The 17690-nt window shown below is 42.4% G+C and overlaps 1 protein-coding gene across 3 annotated transcripts; it reads left to right on the top strand.

Moving 5' to 3' along the window:
• Positions 1 to 19: 19 nt before the first annotated feature.
• RPL15 (ribosomal protein L15) lies at positions 20 to 6978 on the top strand. Of its 3 annotated transcripts, none has more exons than XM_038393045.1 (4): positions 20 to 167; positions 1515 to 1696; positions 2772 to 2908; positions 6623 to 6978. In XM_038393045.1, exons 2-4 carry the CDS (start codon positions 1525 to 1527, stop codon positions 6926 to 6928), a joined length of 615 nt encoding a protein of 204 aa, XP_038248973.1. In that variant the 5' UTR covers positions 20 to 167; positions 1515 to 1524; the 3' UTR covers positions 6929 to 6978. The 3 variants fall into 3 exon arrangements, with proteins under 3 accessions (XP_038248973.1, XP_043364966.1, XP_038248975.1); XM_043509031.1 differs by lacking the exon at positions 20 to 167 and adding an exon at positions 169 to 290; XM_038393047.1 differs by lacking the exon at positions 20 to 167 and adding an exon at positions 171 to 218.
• The last annotated feature ends 10712 nt before the right edge of the window (positions 6979 to 17690 follow it).

Genomic DNA, 17690 nt, shown 5'->3' with positions numbered 1-17690 from the left:
CGTGGCGAGGGGACGGGGCGGAGGAGGAGGTTAGGCCAATCAGAGCCGTTGGCCCCCCTCAGAACTACGTTTCCCAGCAGCTCCCAGCGCTAGTGCCGGAAGCGATAGGGGGCCGCAAAGGACGGTGGGAGCGAGGCCTCTTCCTTTCCGGCTTCGGGCGCCATCGGGTGAGTGTCTGCGCCGTGCTGGGTCGTTGGCTTCATCCGGCTCCATCGGAGGTTGGAGCCGCCCATCCGTCCCTCCTTCTCCGCTCCGTGCGCGGGCCAGGCCCTTAGGGCCCGGGCTCCGAGGCAGGGACAGGGCGGCAGGAGATGGGTCGGGTCGGGCCGGGCCCGGCCCCTGAGTGGAGCTGGGCGCGAGCTGGGACGGGCCTGCCCTCTGCGTAGGGGCTGCCTGGGGCGCAGGCAGCGGCGTGCTGAGTGGGGAGCCCCACTGGGCGGCCAGGTGCGAGTGGCTGGGCCTCTGAACAGCCATGACAGCGTTGGGGAAGGGGGTGCAGCGGGTTTCTAGTCCTCTCTGAGCTGCCTGCTGTTGGGCACCCCTTCGAGTGTAATGAATGGGGGTGACAGCTTCTGACTGACACGTGTGTGTGGGGAGGGGCGTGTCGCTCTAGGGGCCAGGGGCAACCAAGCCTTAGGGCTGTATCGTGGGGGAGCCTCGCTGAGGAGGAGCCTGGGTGGGGGGTAGATACTGACTCCAGTTATTCAGCTTGGCTTTGCTTTCACTAGTTTGTGTTGCTGTATACAGGCAGGCATCTGCACCCTGTAGATCAGGAAAGGCTTCTTAAACCGCCCCATTGAAAGCAGAGAGAGGGAATGGTGTAGCAAATGCCACCCAATATAGGTAGACAGGAAGACAGAACTTTCAGCACAAGAGGGGAAGATAACCAGAAATGTGGTTTGTTTCTAAATCAAGCTGTCTCAGGGTGAGATACTTTAGAGGGTTGAATTTGACATGGCTGGATTAAATTTGCTTTGTGACTTCCCATGAGACCTGCAAAACTATGCTGTATGGGATAAGTGGCTTCTTGAATATTTTGCAGAATTTTAATGATGATTTCCTGAAGATCTCAAAGTATTTGAGATAGCAATAAAGTAAGCTTTTCATTAGGTAAAGAAACTGAGACTCAGCATGACTTCCCTGAAGTTTTAAATTTACAGCGTAATAACTAAAATTCAGGTCAGATATTATTAGTTTGTGGTAGCAGCCAAAACATGCTGAGCAGGTTCACAAAGGAAAAAGTATCTGTCCTGAAGAGTTTGAGGTATAAAGACATAAACGGATAAAAAGGAGAGGAAACTTCAGCATGGTAATCAGTATGTGTGGGATTATTTACAGATCTCCAGAATCCCGGATGTGTGCTGCTTTAACAACGTTACCATGCCTGACATATGTATAGGGAGCCTTGGAAATGTGTTCACATAAGGCAGCATATCTTTTATTCCCTCTGTGTGATGTTATATTTTTTTGGTTGGAAAGACTCTGCAAGCTCACACAGATCTCTAATTCAGCAGGTAAACAAACATGGGTGCTTACAAATACATCCAAGAGCTATGGAGGAAGAAGCAGTCAGATGTGATGCGTTTCCTCCTGCGTGTCCGCTGTTGGCAGTATCGCCAGTTGTCTGCCCTACATCGAGCTCCCCGACCAACCAGGCCAGACAGAGCCCGTAGACTTGGATATAAGGCTAAACAAGGTAGGTGGAACTAAAAGGGTGTGAGGTCGGCATGCTTTAGTGGTGCATTGATAAGGGTTTTTGATGGCTCCTTCCATGATTGAATATTAATGAATCAGTGTAAATGGGATCATGCTGCATACTTAATCATGCTCTTCACTGAGAGTTTAACTTTTTGTTTCCTGTGTGAAAGTAGTTTGGTATCATACCAAGTTACCATATGAGTTGTGGGCACATACAAGAAGTAGAATGTAAGTTAACTCTTAACTGGCATCCATGTTGGCACTTTGGGCAGAGAAGCTAACTACAGCCTAAATACATATGGAGACTGAAGTCCTCTTATTCTTAGGGTATATCTTCACTGCTGAGTTAGCCTGGGTGTTCAGCATCCAGTTTAATCTAGCTCGGGTATAGACCAACCACAGTCAAGTTGCTGTATTTTCAGTGGTGCTGCATTCCTCGTTGTGCGTCACCAGCACTTCTGGGGACAGATCCCTTAGTTCTGTGTTCTGCAATGAACTGAGTGCTGATTCTTTCTCTGTGAATTGTGGGAGACCTTGTCTGTCCTTCTGGGCACAGAGGGAATTATGGGAAGGCACTGTAGGCCTATCGGCACTTGAGCGATATAGTCTATATCCTTGCTGCAAACTACCCAAGTGGAAGTGGAACCTGGGTTCTAATCCACACTCACAGCTAACAAGGGTTAAAAACACTAAACTTGGGTGAAGAATTTGTGTGGGGATGGAAGGGAATTTAGGGGGCAACACGCAGGTAAAAGCCTATATAAATGTACTTTATATCGGTAGGTTATTTCAGTTCCCAAACCAGAATACTCTGTGCCAGTGGAGCTATCTACTTGGGGAGTTTTGCCGCTTTAACTGTACCAGTATCCATAAAACAACAAAACTTTCTAGTGCAGACAAGTTCTTAATATTCTGGTGAGTAGTGGGTGAAGATTATTGTACGAAAAACAATACTTGCGGTAGCATAGAAGTATAGCCCCAATGGGGAAGTGTAAAAGCGTAATTAGTGACTGAAAGGTTATCAGAAATCTGTAGTTCCAAGAAACTCAGTTTTTAAAAAATGGTGTTTACAGGTTATGTTATCTACCGCATTCGTGTTCGTCGTGGTGGTCGTAAACGCCCAGTCCCGAAAGGTGCTACCTATGGTAAACCTGTAAATCATGGTGTTAACCAGCTGAAATTTGCCCGGAGCCTGCAATCTGTAGCAGAGGTAAGTGTCTTTCCTTTGTTTCACTCAATAGCAGCTTCTTTGGGGGGCTGAGTTGCACTGGTTCTGAATATCCTTCTTGACCAAAAAGAGTGATAGTCTACGTTACAGAGGAAATCACTACTACTGATAGTACCAGGGTACTTGTGTAGGATTCTTTATCCATTTCTTATTTTACAGATGGGGAAACTAGTGTGCAGAGAAGTTAACCTGACAAGTCATTTGCACTGCACATTAATGTCAGAACCGTCACCGAATTTGTCAATGCAGCTGTCCTATACATACAATAGAACAGCCAGCAACAGTGTATAGCCTTCATTAAATAAGAGGATTTGACATCAAGAAACTTCAAATACATTATGATGCATGTTTTCACCTATGCTTTTGGTCTCTGAAACCTAGACAGTCCAAACAAACCCTTCCTGATGTTTAAACTTGTTATGATATGCATGGTATGGTATGCATATTTATTCTGCAATCTTAATTGCTTTCCTGCTGAAGAATTCAAACTGAGTTGTTGCTTCTGAATACTCAGCTTGCCAAGAAGTAAAATAATTTTCATGAAACTAACATGATCCTAGTCAGTTTCATCTTGCTGCACCAAGGGAACAACACAATGGTACCTGGTGAGCAGAGAATCCTAGAATACATGGGAAGGATAGGTTTATGGATAATAAGAGAACAGGGAATAGATTAGAACATCTATCAGATTCCATCCTAAAACAATTCTTTTGCTCAGTATTTCATGCTATTGTCATAGTTCATTACATACTGTTTATAGTGTATGATCAGATTTAGATTATCACCTCAGGGCACAGATTGTTGTGCTTTATACAGTATAAGAGCTAACACCATATGATCAGGGCATGTGGGCCACAGCACAGCTTGAGAATGCCCCTATCTTACTGAATTGATAGTTGGAAGGTGTTTTGTATCTCTCCATTCCTTCCCTGTAAAGTTCTCATTTACAGTCCACCCAACGAAACATCTCTAATGTTTAACAGAAAACTGCTGATTAATCAATTAGCTAGTCATGGTCTGATCTGCCTTATTTGGCTGTGGAGGGCTGTATTAATCAAGTGTCCCGAACATGGACAAAAAGTCTGATACCCTGAGAGCTTGAAAGACTATTTGTGGGTTAACTTATCTCTGGATTTGATGACTTGCTACTGAAATACTGAAGCTATAGTGATGCCAGAAATTGCTAATGGAAGAGTGTTTGGTTGAAAGATTGTTGAGAACTCGGTTAAACCTACTTACTGTCAAAAGAATGCTAAAGATGAGTCATGAGGAAATGTTAAGACTGTGTGTTAAATATGGAACTCCGTCCTGTGAGTTAAAAAATATCAAATTGTCCAACAACCCAAAAATAAATGTTTTGTTGCAGACAAACTGCCTGATATACCCTTAGACCTTTTGAATTGGTTTTTAAAGGTAGGCTTTTTCCATGATTAGACCCTTCTGAGCACTAGACAGGTCTGAAGAAACTTCAGACTACTTGGTAGCTTCAAGTGCTTCCATTTGTTATGCGCTCATAATGTGCTCTTGAAATGTGATGTTCATGGGTCATCCCAGCTATCACGCTGAGAGGCCCTGAATTCCATCTGCGCAACCAACCTTCCAAATCAGAGCCTTAATTATACATTATATCACATAATGATGAGAGGAGTGAACTGCCTTTGTACAGCAAATTCTTACCCGCAAATCCTTCTAAAAACAAAAGGCAACATTGTGAGAATGGGGAGTGCTGTGTGTCTGACAGTAGATTTGTAGTTTCCATGAGGGGGGACATTCCTCCAGTGTTTCTCTTGACCATGGGCAGGGGTGAGAAGGTGGGGGTTTGTAATACCAAGAAAAAAAAAGAATGTCTGAGGAAACAGTTACTTGTTCTTTATAAGTCAAAGCCTGTCTGAAATTGTCTCCTGTTGTGTGTTTTGTCTGTCTTTACCCTAAAAAGTATTTGTATATCAAGAATGTTCTGATTTCCCTCTTTCCTGTGAAGTGCCACTTTTGTAGAGAAAATAAATTATTTCCTTTTTGGCAATCTAAACTGCGATCCAGGTTGTCTTTGAGCAAGTCACTTTATTTTTTTAAAAATTACAAGGTCTTCAGATCTGTCTGCCTCATGCTAATTAGAGTAGTTCTGATCACTTTAAAGGACAAGCCAGGTTTCCAGCTCTTTAGACACCAGATTACTTAATTTTGTATACTTTTTTGCATAGACAACTTTTACTGCTAGTCTATTTCAATCATTATTGAGACTTTGTCTATAGGCAGGAATGCTTGTGTTGCAGGGTTCTAACTTTTGGATGGAGTGTAAAAAAGATGAATATTGCATTGATTTAACTGCAAAGAAAACCAATGTAATGCCCTTTACTGCTCCTTTTGATATTGAAACATGGCTTCATGTCCTTGCTTTTTGTTTCATATATAATAGTCATACTAGGTCCTCACTTCTTGTTGCAGGACTGGAAATGGAGTGGGATGTCGGGGAGATCTATTGGCCTGTGGAATAATCTCCCACGGGTAGTGCTGAAAGCTTTTTCTCTAGTTACACATGCTTAATATTAAACTGAACAGCACTAACAAAAGTAAAAAGAGAACAGTCCTAAACTGTCCGGGGAGGGGGCAGGATTAGATGACCCAATAGGTCTTTTCTTTCTCTTGTTTCTGTGAAAACTGAGTTGCGGTGTTCTTGGCCATCAGTTAATGGAGAGAGGATGTTTTGTCTCAAAGTGGGCAGCAGACCTCCATAGAAGTTTGAGAGATGGAAAACACTTCTCTTCCTGTCCTCCCTTCCAGCCAATACAGGATTATTCTCTGTAGTGATTTTTGTATGTGTGTGTTCTCTAGTATAAGATGGTGTCCAGTTAATGAGACTTTCATCACTTCCCTCAGAAGACTTTCACAGCCTAATACGTGTCCAGTAACCTGATGACACTCATGTCATATAATCCTTCTTTAAATTCCTTAATTTGGTGGTGCACAAACTGTGGGGTGTAATTTTTTTCCCCCACTCCTCTTTTTCCCCCCCCCCCCCCAGGTGGGCATGGAGGACTATTCTGGGAGCAAGCGGTGATGCCAGGTGGCTCATGCCAGCCCCATGCAGCAGGGCCCAGGTCAGCCTCCACGGTAGAAGGGAGCTGGGAGGGAACGCTAGCTCCTCCTTCACCTCCTGACTAACCTCAGCAGGTCACCCAGCCTGTGGGTCAGTGTGCTGTGCAATTTCCCCTCCAGGCAGCTTCTGTGCCCAACCCTGGCTCCACCACCAGAGACCATCACGCATGTCTTCCCCCACACGGAAAAGCTGAGGTGGGAGGAACAGAAGAGCAGGTATTGGCGCTGCCCTAGCAGTGCCTCCTGGCTGCAAGGTAGAAGCAGCCCGCCTCTGTGAGGAAGCCTTGGCTGTGCAATAATGGAGGGGAGACACGGACAGATTCCGTTAATGGAGGGGTTTGCAACTGGAAAAAGTTTGCGCACCACTGCCTTAACTGACTTCCTGTCTGCCACATTCAGGCTTTTCTTTTGGTGCCTGTTACTGTGGCATATAATCTTGTCCCCAAAGGTTTTTTGGGGATGAGAACCTGGGTTAAGTGTCATAAATTTCAATTGTCTCTTTCTTAATTTTATATTTCTAGTTAGAGCCCTGTGCACAGTCCTAAAGAATTCCTCTCCTTCCAACCTTGTGTGAACTCTTGTTTTTACCCTATTGTCTAGGAGCGTGCTGGTCGCCACTGTGGGGCTCTAAGAGTGTTGAACTCCTACTGGGTGGGTGAAGATTCCACATACAAGTTCTTTGAGGTAATCCTGATTGATCCATTCCACAAGGCCATCAGACGCAATCCTGACACCCAATGGATCACCAAACCAGTTCACAAGCACAGAGAGATGCGTGGGCTGACGTCAGCTGGCAGGAAGAGTCGTGGTCTTGGCAAGGGCCACAAATTCCATCACACCATTGGTGGCTCCCGCCGCGCTGCATGGAGAAGACGCAACACCCTGCAGCTCCACCGTTATCGCTAATTCTTGTAAATGTCACAATCTAATAAATCTTGAGAGAGATCTTGAATTTACCATTGTCTCTATTTAATTACTTAAAATGGGAAGTCAAGTTTTCTCAAGGAGGTCATAGTTGTATTGCCTTATTTTAAAGGACTGGCAAAAAAAAAATTAACTTGATGATTGGGTGCTAGAATGACATCCCTGGAGAGTACAACTCTAATCACAACAGATAAAGCAGGAGCAACACTGCAAGCGTCTCTGTTCTATTATGGTCAAAAAGAGTGTTGTGGTTTCCATGTCTATTCAGTGTTCTCTGCTGAGGCTGGTAACAAGGAGGCCAGCTTTCATGCACACGCTGTGAAGTGAACCAAATACCAGTTTTGTTTTATATTGGTGTCGGATGGTAAACTGAAAGATGCTTAAAACATAATTTGCTTGGGAGTGATATCTGCTCCTTAAGTGTGAGTGAGACAAAACGTTTAAGTTTAGTTGTAATTTTTGAATATGAATTAATACTATTAGAAGTTTTCAAGCCTGGGTATCTGCAATAAGGTGCTTAAATCTAAACCGGGATTTAAAATCTAGTATGAAGATACTTGTTTTCATTAAAATGTGCATTTTAAATGCACAGTTCATAAGTTCACACTGTGACTTATGTTCAAAGATACAGGCTTGGTGAGTATTTCCTATAGTTCTTCAGTGTCTGCTCCGCTTTTCCAGACTGGAACTCTGTTGCTGTGTTCCATTGCTCTTTATAGGTCTTCTGGCATTTTCTTCTGATTTATTTACTTTGATGTTCCTATTCTACATGGAACAGATGTATTCATTCACCCGTTTTGAAACAATGCAACCTAATACACACCCCCAAGAAATGTAATCTGGTTTCCTAGTATACTTCATTCATTCATAACACTGGGAGTAGAGAGAGTAATGATGCATTCTCACAGAAATGTGCCATACAGCTGGGCTGTGATGGGGCCTGTTGCCCACTGGGGCCTCGGACCACAGGGAACGTGGCTGTGAGAGCCATGGGACTCCAGGCTGAGGAAACAGGTTAACTGACAGCCTGAAAGTAGCTAGGGCCTCCCAGAAACAACCAAGAACAAAATTGCTGGGAATGAGGAAGTAGTTCTGTGCAGCCAAATTTGGAAAAAATCTTTGTTCACAGGGGAAACACTACTAAGACTATAAATTTGTTGTTTTTTTTGTTTGATTATAGCCTGTCTCAAAAGGTCTTAATCTGAAGAGAAGGCACTCCAAAGGGAGTGTACTTCTCTGACAGCTTGTTTATAAGCCTTAGGGCTTGGCTACACTTGCGAGTTACAGCACAATAAAGGAGCCCCGGGCACACTAGCTCACTACCGGACCACACTGGCAAGGCTAGAGTGCTCTGACTCCGCAGCTACAGCACTGCTGGTACTCCACCTTGGCGAGTAGAATAACATTTGCTGTGCCCCCACTGGAGCACCACAGCGTCAGTGTGAACAAGGTGTTGCTTTTCTGCGCTCTGATCATCCTCCGGAAACATCCCATAATCCCCTTAAGTCAAGTGGCCACTCTTGTCATTGTTTTTTAATCGCTGCTGGAATGCGGTTATGCCCTTTGAAAGCTATGTTTCTGACAGCCAGCTGCTTATCTGCTCCGAGACAAAGCAAGTAGTTACTGTGGAATGCTCTGTGGTGTGTGTGAGTGTGAGAGAGGGAGGGAGGGGCAGGGGAGGGAGAAGGGGGTCTGCTGCTGTCTGAACGTACAAGACAGCATGCTGACATGCTCTTGGCCCCCCAAAAACCCACTCTCCTCCCACATACACAACCACACTCCCTGTCACGCTCCGCCCCTCCTGCCCCATTTGAAAAGCGTGTTGCAGTCACTTGCATGCTGGGATAGCTGCCCACAATGCACCACTCCTAATGCTGCTACAAGTGCTGCAAATGTGACACACCAGTGCGCTTGAAGCTGTCAATGTGGACAGACTGCAGCGCTTTCCCTACTGCACTCTCCGAAGGCTGGTTTAACTCAAAGCGCTCTACATCTGCAAGTGTAGCCATGCCCTTATTTTACTTTGGTGTTGGGGAGAGCAATTCCAAAAGGCTCTTGTTAGCAATCGGTTTGAAATCTTGTTGAATTAGATTTGGTGCAAGAATTAACTTCAAAAGAGACTGTTGCTTTATAGCCAGGCTAGAGGCTACTCCATTTTGCTTTGAAGAAGGAAAACATCCAAAAGACTGCTTGTGTATAGCTTTTCTGTCTCCTTCATTTCACTTTGCTCTGTGAGAGGGGAATTGGTATTGGGAAGACAGGATTGTCTCTAAAAAGCAAGACCTTAATACAGCCTGGCTTGACCCAAAACTGAAGAACCTAGTTTCAGAGTAGCAGCTGTGTTAGTCTGTTGGACCGGGTCTCCCCTTGACACCGAGGGGGGTCATTGGCTACTGAGAAGGAACCCATGCAGCTGCCTCCCTTCTGTGGCCTTAGGAGCGACTGAGTAGGAAAGCAGTGATAAGAAACACTCCTGTATCTGGGTTTCGGGGGGCTTGCAGAAGGATCTCTATCTTCTGGAATATCAAGGTCCAACAGACCAAATTCTTGCTCCACAGGCATTTAGAAACCTTGCATGCCAGATCTGCAGTCAATATAGGGGAGACAGTGTTTCCTACTGGATAGAGCAGTGGACTTTAAGTAAGGAATCCTGGGGTCTGTTCCTGGTTCTACCACTACCCTGGGGTGTGACCTTGGGCAACTCACCTATCACCTCTGTGCCTTGGTTTTCTGGGGATAATACTATCCTCCTTCGTAAAGTGCTGTGCAAGAGTGAGGTATTTTCCAGCAAAGTGAAGGCATGTTTCAAGATACTGCCTGTTCACCTCTAGCCTTCAGGAAGTCTTAATTGCCTTGAAAGCTGTCGTCTCACATCAGTAGTGTCTCTTACTCTGTTAAACCTTGTCATTATCTTGAATTGGAAAGGGAGAGGGAATTTAAATATAGGTATGTGTGGGCAGGGGGAAGATGCATGATCAATATTATGTGCTTTTCCTCTCTAGTATCATATTTACATACTGTTAAGGAATCACATGAATACAGTTAAAAAGAAACTGGGATAGGAGTGTGAAAAATCTCAATCTCTTTAAATCAGTCTGACTCTAAACAGATTTTTTTTTCTTTTAAATGTAATTGAGAACAAACTGTTTGGTACTTTTTAGACCAGAAAGAATGGGTACAGCAATTAAATTCCAGAACAATAGCGCTTTGTAGCAAAAAAAAAAAAACAAAAAAAAACCACTCAGCTGTTGCCAAGTGCCATCAAAAGCAGTCAATTGTAAGCTTTTACCACCTGAAGTAGTATCAGATGCATTTTTAAGCCTCATGTATTAACCACTCACTTAGCATGAAGTTAAAGGTGAGTGCTAGAAATGCAACTTAATTTTAACTATGGTTCAGACTTAATTCATTCCTCTCTAAGGATGGTGTTTTTTTAAAAAAACAAAACAAAAACAACAACCTGTTAAAATTGATTAAATGACGTAGTTTAGCTGGTGCTCTGACCAAGTTAGAAGAGCTTGCTGGCTGCCCTGCAGTTGACAGAGATGTTCGTTACTTGGCAGTGCTAGTTAGGCTGAAAACTGCAGGACACACTAATCAACAGTGAGTTTAAGTTACTGTTTCCATACATTGTTTTCTAATCATTGACAGCCTTTCTATAATATAGTTTATGTAGAATGTAAGGCTTATAGATTTACATTTAATGGGGTCAAATGAGCTGATGTTTGGGAGAAGAGAATTGGGAACCAGCATTAAACCAATATTAAATGGAGATGGTAGATACAGGGCAGACAGAATCAGCTTTGTACAGTTGAGCAGACCTGTGGAAGTGTAATTCTCTGTTTCAGTATTGGCATTTGTGCAAGATGATACAACTGACTTGGGAGCAGGGTTGTCAGGGTTCCCTCCCCACTCTGAACTCTGGGGTACAGATGTGGGGACCCTCATGAAACCCCCCCCCCAAGCTTATTTCTACCTGCTTAGGTTAAAAACTTCCCCAAGGCACAAATTGCTTTCCTTTTCCTTGGACGGTATTGCTGCCATCACCAAGTGATTTAGACAAAGATTCAGGAAAAGGACCACTTGGAGTCCCTATTTCCCCAAAATATTCCTCCAAGCCCCTTCGCCCCCTTTCCTGGGGAGGCTTGAGAATAATATACCAACCAATTGCTTTTAATAAAAGTACAGACCAGACCCTTTGATTTTAGTGTTCTAAACATAATCAGGTTCTTAAAAGAAGAACTTTATAATAAAGAAAAAAAGTAAAAGAAGCACCTCTGTAAAATCAGAATGGAAGGTAATTTTACAGGGTAATAAAAAGATTTAAAACACAGAGGATTCCCTGCTAGGCTCAACTTCAAAGTTACTAAAACAGGAATAAACCTCCCTCTTAGCATAGGGAAAATTCACAAGATAAAACAAAACAATCTAACGCATTTACTTGCTATTACATCTCAGATTACAGAAATTGTAAGCATCATTTCAGTAGGAGCTGGGTTACCTGCTTGGTCCCTCTCTCTTTGTCCCAAGAGGGAACAAAACAAAGAGCACTCACAAAACCTTTCCCTCCCCCCAATTTGAAAGTATCTTCTTTTCCCATTGGTCCTTCTAGTCAGGTGCCAATTAGGTTAATTGAACTGATTAACCCCTTACAGGTAAGTGATTCTGTACCTCTGGCTAGGAGGGATTTGATGTTACTGCATACATAAAGGTTGTTACCCTTCCCTTTATATTTATGACGAGGGTAATATCCTAGCCTGTTCTCTCATCTCTCTCCTTTAATATACAATGCAAAGTCACTTGCCTATCTAGTTGCTGCAACCCAGTGAGAAAAGCAAAAGCATACAATTAGTCCAGTTGATCCATCTAATCAATCACAAATTCTCGTGTGCCCTTTGATTAAATTGGGAGAAATATAATCTCTGTCCTCCTGCAAATATTGTCTATTACACAGCCAGAGTGGTAATACATCAGGCTATCATATTGGAATATTTCGCTCTTTGGAACCTTTTCAGATCAAAACAACTTGGATCTGAACCCAACCGGGTGCTGTGAGTGAATTTAGGGGCTGCTTGGACCCATTCTTGCAGACTAAGTTTTGAAAATTATAGCTCTCTAAAGGGATCCACGTTCTGTAGGTTGCTCTCCTCTTCCTAACCCAGATGTTTCTGAATCAGGTTCAATTATATATACATATATAATTAATTACATACAGAATGTTAAGGTTGCAGAGTAAAACAAGTTAAGAAATGCCTGAACTAACCTACTTGTGCAAATTTAATTCAGCCTTCTTGTACATTATAATAGTATTGTTCAGCATCACATAGGAGGTCTCTAGCAGAGCCAGGAACAGACCCTGACTCTCCTGGGACCTAGTTCAGTGCCTTATCATTAGGGGAACATCTTTTTTTCTCCTCCTGCAGACCTCCTGTCTTTATTGCATTGTGCAATGAATGAGGCAGGGGTCCCATGTAACAAATGGTTCTTTATTGTGTAAGTAAAGACTGTTACATAAGGAATATGCACCATTTGTCTGAGAGGTAAGCAGAATGAAATCTAATGACAACCAAAGCAGATTTGGCTGTGTATTTCATATTTCAGCTAGAAAGAACCAAGCAGAACTACCTTAGTATCAGCTCTGAGAATTGTGTGTTGCAAGATATACTATGCGAGTTATTTTGAGTGTACAGGTTCTGCCACATCTTCATAGTTTTAACCAAATCTTGAGACATTTATATATTAATAATCAGTTGTATGCCAGTAGCTCCTAGAGGCCCAGTCAGGAATTAGAGTTCTAATATGCTAGGCAGTGTGTATTAAGCTGCTAGGCTATGCATAATGAGAAAAGAGCTCCTGCCCCAAAGAGCTTACAACCTAACTACAGGAAGGAAGCAGCATCTTAGGTCCGTGTTCATTCATGCAATCATTTTTCTCTAATGTACATCATCTTCTGGCATTGTTCATTTTCATGACTAACAAGCAATTGGTTGAGTCCCTTTTTCGTCATAAGAAACAGTACACAGAGCCCCTGCTGTCATAATGCCTGTCTCTCACCAATGGCATCATTAACCAGCTAAATGGAGCTACTGAGTTACATGATCCTTATACTGTCTTTACTACCTGGATAAAAACCCAGTGTTTATAACGAATGTCATTAATAAAATGAGAACTGTATTTAGAAAGGCTGAAATAAAATTCAAGAAGATGCTTTGGTGTTCACAAATATTTCATTGGGAATTAATGATTATTCAATGTACAGTGAAACAAGCTTATAATGAAACTTTATAGTGAAGTAGTACGCTCCAACTTATTTCAGCATAGTTTATTACAGTGGACCTGCTGCTGTTTGGGTTAAAGAGAATCGGCTTACAGTTAACTTTTTCTCTGAGGGGCGGTAGGGGAAAGCCTTTGTTAGAAAAAGAAGTAAACTATATGTAATAAAAGATCAGAATAGTTTTAGAAATAAACTAATTTATATTTCTACAAAGCTTTAGGAATACATATGTTAAGCAAAACAACTTCCTTAATTACTTGGAAGAATGAAACAGACACATTTTTATTGATTTGGAGATGGTGGGTTCCCATAGCAGTTTAAACAGATGCATCTGATTGATGTCTAGTTGTCCATTCTCAATAGAACAAAGTGAGGTCAGTTTAAAAACTGATCTCATTTGGTAAGAGGATACTAAATTCTTGGTGTTTAGGTCATTGATTTGAAGTTGGAACATGGTGGTGCCTACAACTGAACAAATCTTGCAAAATTTTAAAACAAATTTGCCAGGCTTGGATTAGTATCCTTTTATGTTCACTTTCTCTGAATATTCACTGGGCTGTTCACCAAAGCAGCAAATTTTAAGCAGTCATTTTAGAATAGCCATGGGAAACACGTCCGATTTATTATTGTGAATATTTACACTAGTAACTGGATTCTAAAAGTCACACTCATCCAATCACTAAACAAAAATGTGTCCAACTGAAACAGCTTGATATCTGTACTGATTTAAATTTTTTTATTAAAGATAATGTTAAAAAACTATATAATAGGTTAAGAAAAGAATTGTCTGTACATCTGGGTATAGTGCTTAGAGATTATCCACAAATACAAAGTTTGTTTTAAGAGTCATAAGATACATATAGTACACAATCAGCAATCACCCAAATTTAAGTGAATAAATTTAAAAATACAATTTAGATATTGGCATCCAAGTATTTGGGTACATCACTCATGAAAAATTATACAGAGAGTTAGTTGTAGAAAGTATTACAGCAAAAACCACTGTAATGGGTACTGCCACAGGATATCTCAGTGAACAGGCAAAGATTATATAAGTCTGGAAACCGAATGACCATTTGTTGCTAGTGACGGTCCCACTATATCAGGGTTGAGGCACCTTAGCAGATGGTATAAGGAAGTTTACGCTGCCACTGCTCTTACTAAATAGAAGATTTTGCTTTTCAGTGGGACTCATTCTGGCAATCTTCATGAGTCCTAAAAATGCACTTAAAGGAGAAAAAATTATTTCAATGTAAGGAAATGAGAGATGTTTCAGTCACAGGAGTGATTTATGAGCCAAATTTAGCCTGAAAGCTACTACTAGATAGGAATGAGCTGGATGGGAAATTTGGATTAAAGTCCAGATGATACCAAGGCCAGACCCACAAAGGGACTTAAGTGCCTGTGTCCCAGTTTTAGGCACCAGTGCAATCCACAAAATCTCTGCTTAGCTGATGCCCAGACTCACTCTGTGACTAAATTTTGTTGTAAGAATTCCATAGGCACCTACATTTCTGCCTCTAGGCATGCATGCTGCAGCTGCCCTCGAGGTGTCCAGGCACTTATCTTCTGCCTAAGCCCCAGTGGATCCCCAAAGCAGGAGAAGACAGGTATTCCTCCCCCTTCCCCCAGGGCCTGATCCTGTAGGTTGTCTGAGCACACCTAGCACCACACAAAATGGTCGGGGGAGGAGGAGGAAGAGGAGGCCTCTCTCACAACCTTTAGCCTCGTGGTTAGGGTACTCATCTGGGATGTGGGAAACCCCAGTTCATTTCTTTCCCTTTGCCTGATGAGAAGAAGGGATTTAAACAGGGTTTCCCCACATCAAGTACCCTAACCACTGGGATAAAGATTAAGATGGAGGCTGTCTCCTTCTTCCTCCACCTCTTGCCCCAATCTGTTTTGTGTGAAGTTAGGCAGGTGCCTAACTCATTCACACAAGAAACACCTTCGTGCCTATGCCGCCTGATTCTAGGAGAAGGTTCTTGAATTGGGGCTCACTAACAAAGATAGGCACTTCCCTGCAGCCCTGATTTAGGTGCCAACCTCTGTGAGGGGGTGGGGGTTAGGACATACCCCTTTTGTCTGCATCTCCCAATAGTTAACTCAGGCAGCTCCAGACCTAGCTTCCTGGCTTTTGTGGATCCCATTCTAAGGTATCTATCTGTCCCTGTGCATTTTATAGGTGCCTAAGTCATGCTTAGTGAATTATGTTGTTCCAGTGATTTTCTAGGCACCTTGAAGTTAGGTGTTGCAGCACCTAAGTCCTTTTGTGGATCCAGGCCCAAATACCGGAACGTCTAGAAGTGGGCCGGCAAGCTGTCCATAATCCTTGAAAAAGCTATTGTGTGTCCTAGTAAAAAAAAATCACTTTGACACTGACATTCTTGCTAACTACTGATGTTATCAAATATCCCATTTTGGGAGAAATTAATTGAGAAGATTGTGGCAGATCAGATCTGGCAATGTTGGGAATCTTCGGAGTTGTTTTAGACCCTGATTTTGACTAGAAACTGTGGTTATTTGCATTGATTGATCTCCTACCAACGAATAAAGAGTCCATGATGATTTTATTAGAACCGTCACCTGCCTTCAGTACCAGTGACAGTGAGGTTCTGTTGGTCTGCCTGTGGTCACCAGTAAGAGTGAATGAAGTTGCTCTTGAATAGTTCCATTCGTTCTTAGTTGGGAGATCTCAAAGGGAGCAATTGCCCCAAACCACCCTTTATCTGGGATGTTGCAGGGCTCAGTTTTCCCAAAGCTGAGGCCGCTAGGTGAATGGGTGGGGAAATGTGTGCTATACTGAATTTAATAAGATACTGATACCCAACACTGTTTCTATCACATCAACCAAGTCTGGTCCAGTTGCATGAATAGCCTGATGTAGGAGATGAAAGAGGACAGGTTGGCTAAGGGGTAATCCAGAGAGGTCTGAAGTGATGATGTAGCCTGGAAGATGCCCCCAGAAGAATTGTTGAGGGGGTATCTGCACTCCTGGGGAAGAGAGTGCAGCTTTGGATTTGTTTGGACCCAGAGCTTCTTTCAGAAGATCAAATAACAGACAAAGCCAAAAATGTATTTTCAGGCTCTATGAGTGTAAGTCAGATCTCTCACGGGTCTTACACCATTGTAACTCCACTGATTTCAGTGGAATTATTCCTGATTTATGCTCACCCAAATGAGATGAGAATTGGGCTCTATATTTGCAAAATAGTTTGTTGCACAGCTAGGAATTATTTCTAACAAGCTTTGGCTCATACCAACAAAGTCTTGTGCATGCTTTCATAAGGGATGTTACATGGTTTTAATAGTTACGGTTTTATAGCTGGAAGCAATTTTCTTTAGCATTTCAGAGGCTTTTTGTGACTAGATAATATTTGATTGACTAACTAAATATTTGAGACCTGCATGACATAATCATTTATAAAGCTTCTTCTCTGACAGTTTGGAGCATATCAGGCTTATTTATTTAAAAGGTCACACAATCATATTTTACCACTCATAATGGCATTTTTATCCATTTAAAAGGCATATCCTAAATCATATAAATTTCTAATGCATTTTACTCTGAAGAAACAGAAGCAAATTAATTCTTTTAACTCTTAGTTGCTTTTAATAGGCTGGAAAGCAAACCAAATAGAGTCTGTGGACTTTGATTTCATCAATCCTGTGAAGTACTGAGTATCTTCAATTCCTGATGATGGATGGCACTCACCCCCTGGCAGCTTCAGGTCTTAAATTCTCTGTTCTCATTTAGACTTCTTATTTCCCAGGTTAGCCACATTTAGAGGGAATTCACATGAAAATGACACAGTAAACCGAGATGCTGAGAGACTGAAGCAATTACATTTCCTGTATTGCCAACTAATCACCTCACTGACCTTTAAGGCAGTGGTTTTCAAACTTTCTAGGCTGCGTACCCTTTTCCAAATAATGAATCTACTGCGTACCCCCATCTGAGATAGGGTCATAATATACCCATGATTAGCTTGCCAAGTCTTACTAAATAAAGTGCATTGTCTGCCATTATAGGATTTTTATCGTGTACCCCGACAAGAGCTTGTATACCCCTAGGGGTATGCGTAACCCAATTTGAAAACTACTGCTTTAAGGTATTCATTTATAGGAACTCTCTGGGCTAAATTAAGCTCTCTTACACTGGTATAAATCTCAGAGTAACTCCATTGACTTCAATATAGCTGCTTTGGGCTTACGATGGTGTAAAGGAGCAGAATTTGACCTACCTGGCCTGACCTGGAGGTATGCTGATTAACACCAGCTGAGGAGCTGGGCCATTCTATTTAACTGTAACGGGGGGAAAAAATTCAAAAATGATATAAATAACATCATCATCAGTTGAAACATTAGTTTCTTGCAGTCTCAAGAGCAGCCTTTGGATTTGTTTGGATCAGAGCTATGTAGACAGATTGTCTCACAGACACCATCCCTTCCTCATGGGACTGTGCAGAC

The sequence above is a fragment of the Dermochelys coriacea genome, chromosome 2 (assembly GCF_009764565.3).
Source record: "Dermochelys coriacea isolate rDerCor1 chromosome 2, rDerCor1.pri.v4, whole genome shotgun sequence".
Classification (NCBI taxonomy): Eukaryota; Metazoa; Chordata; order Testudines; family Dermochelyidae; genus Dermochelys; species Dermochelys coriacea.
The sequence above is the reverse complement of the archived record's forward strand: the minus strand, read 5'-3'. Positions and strand labels throughout refer to the sequence as shown.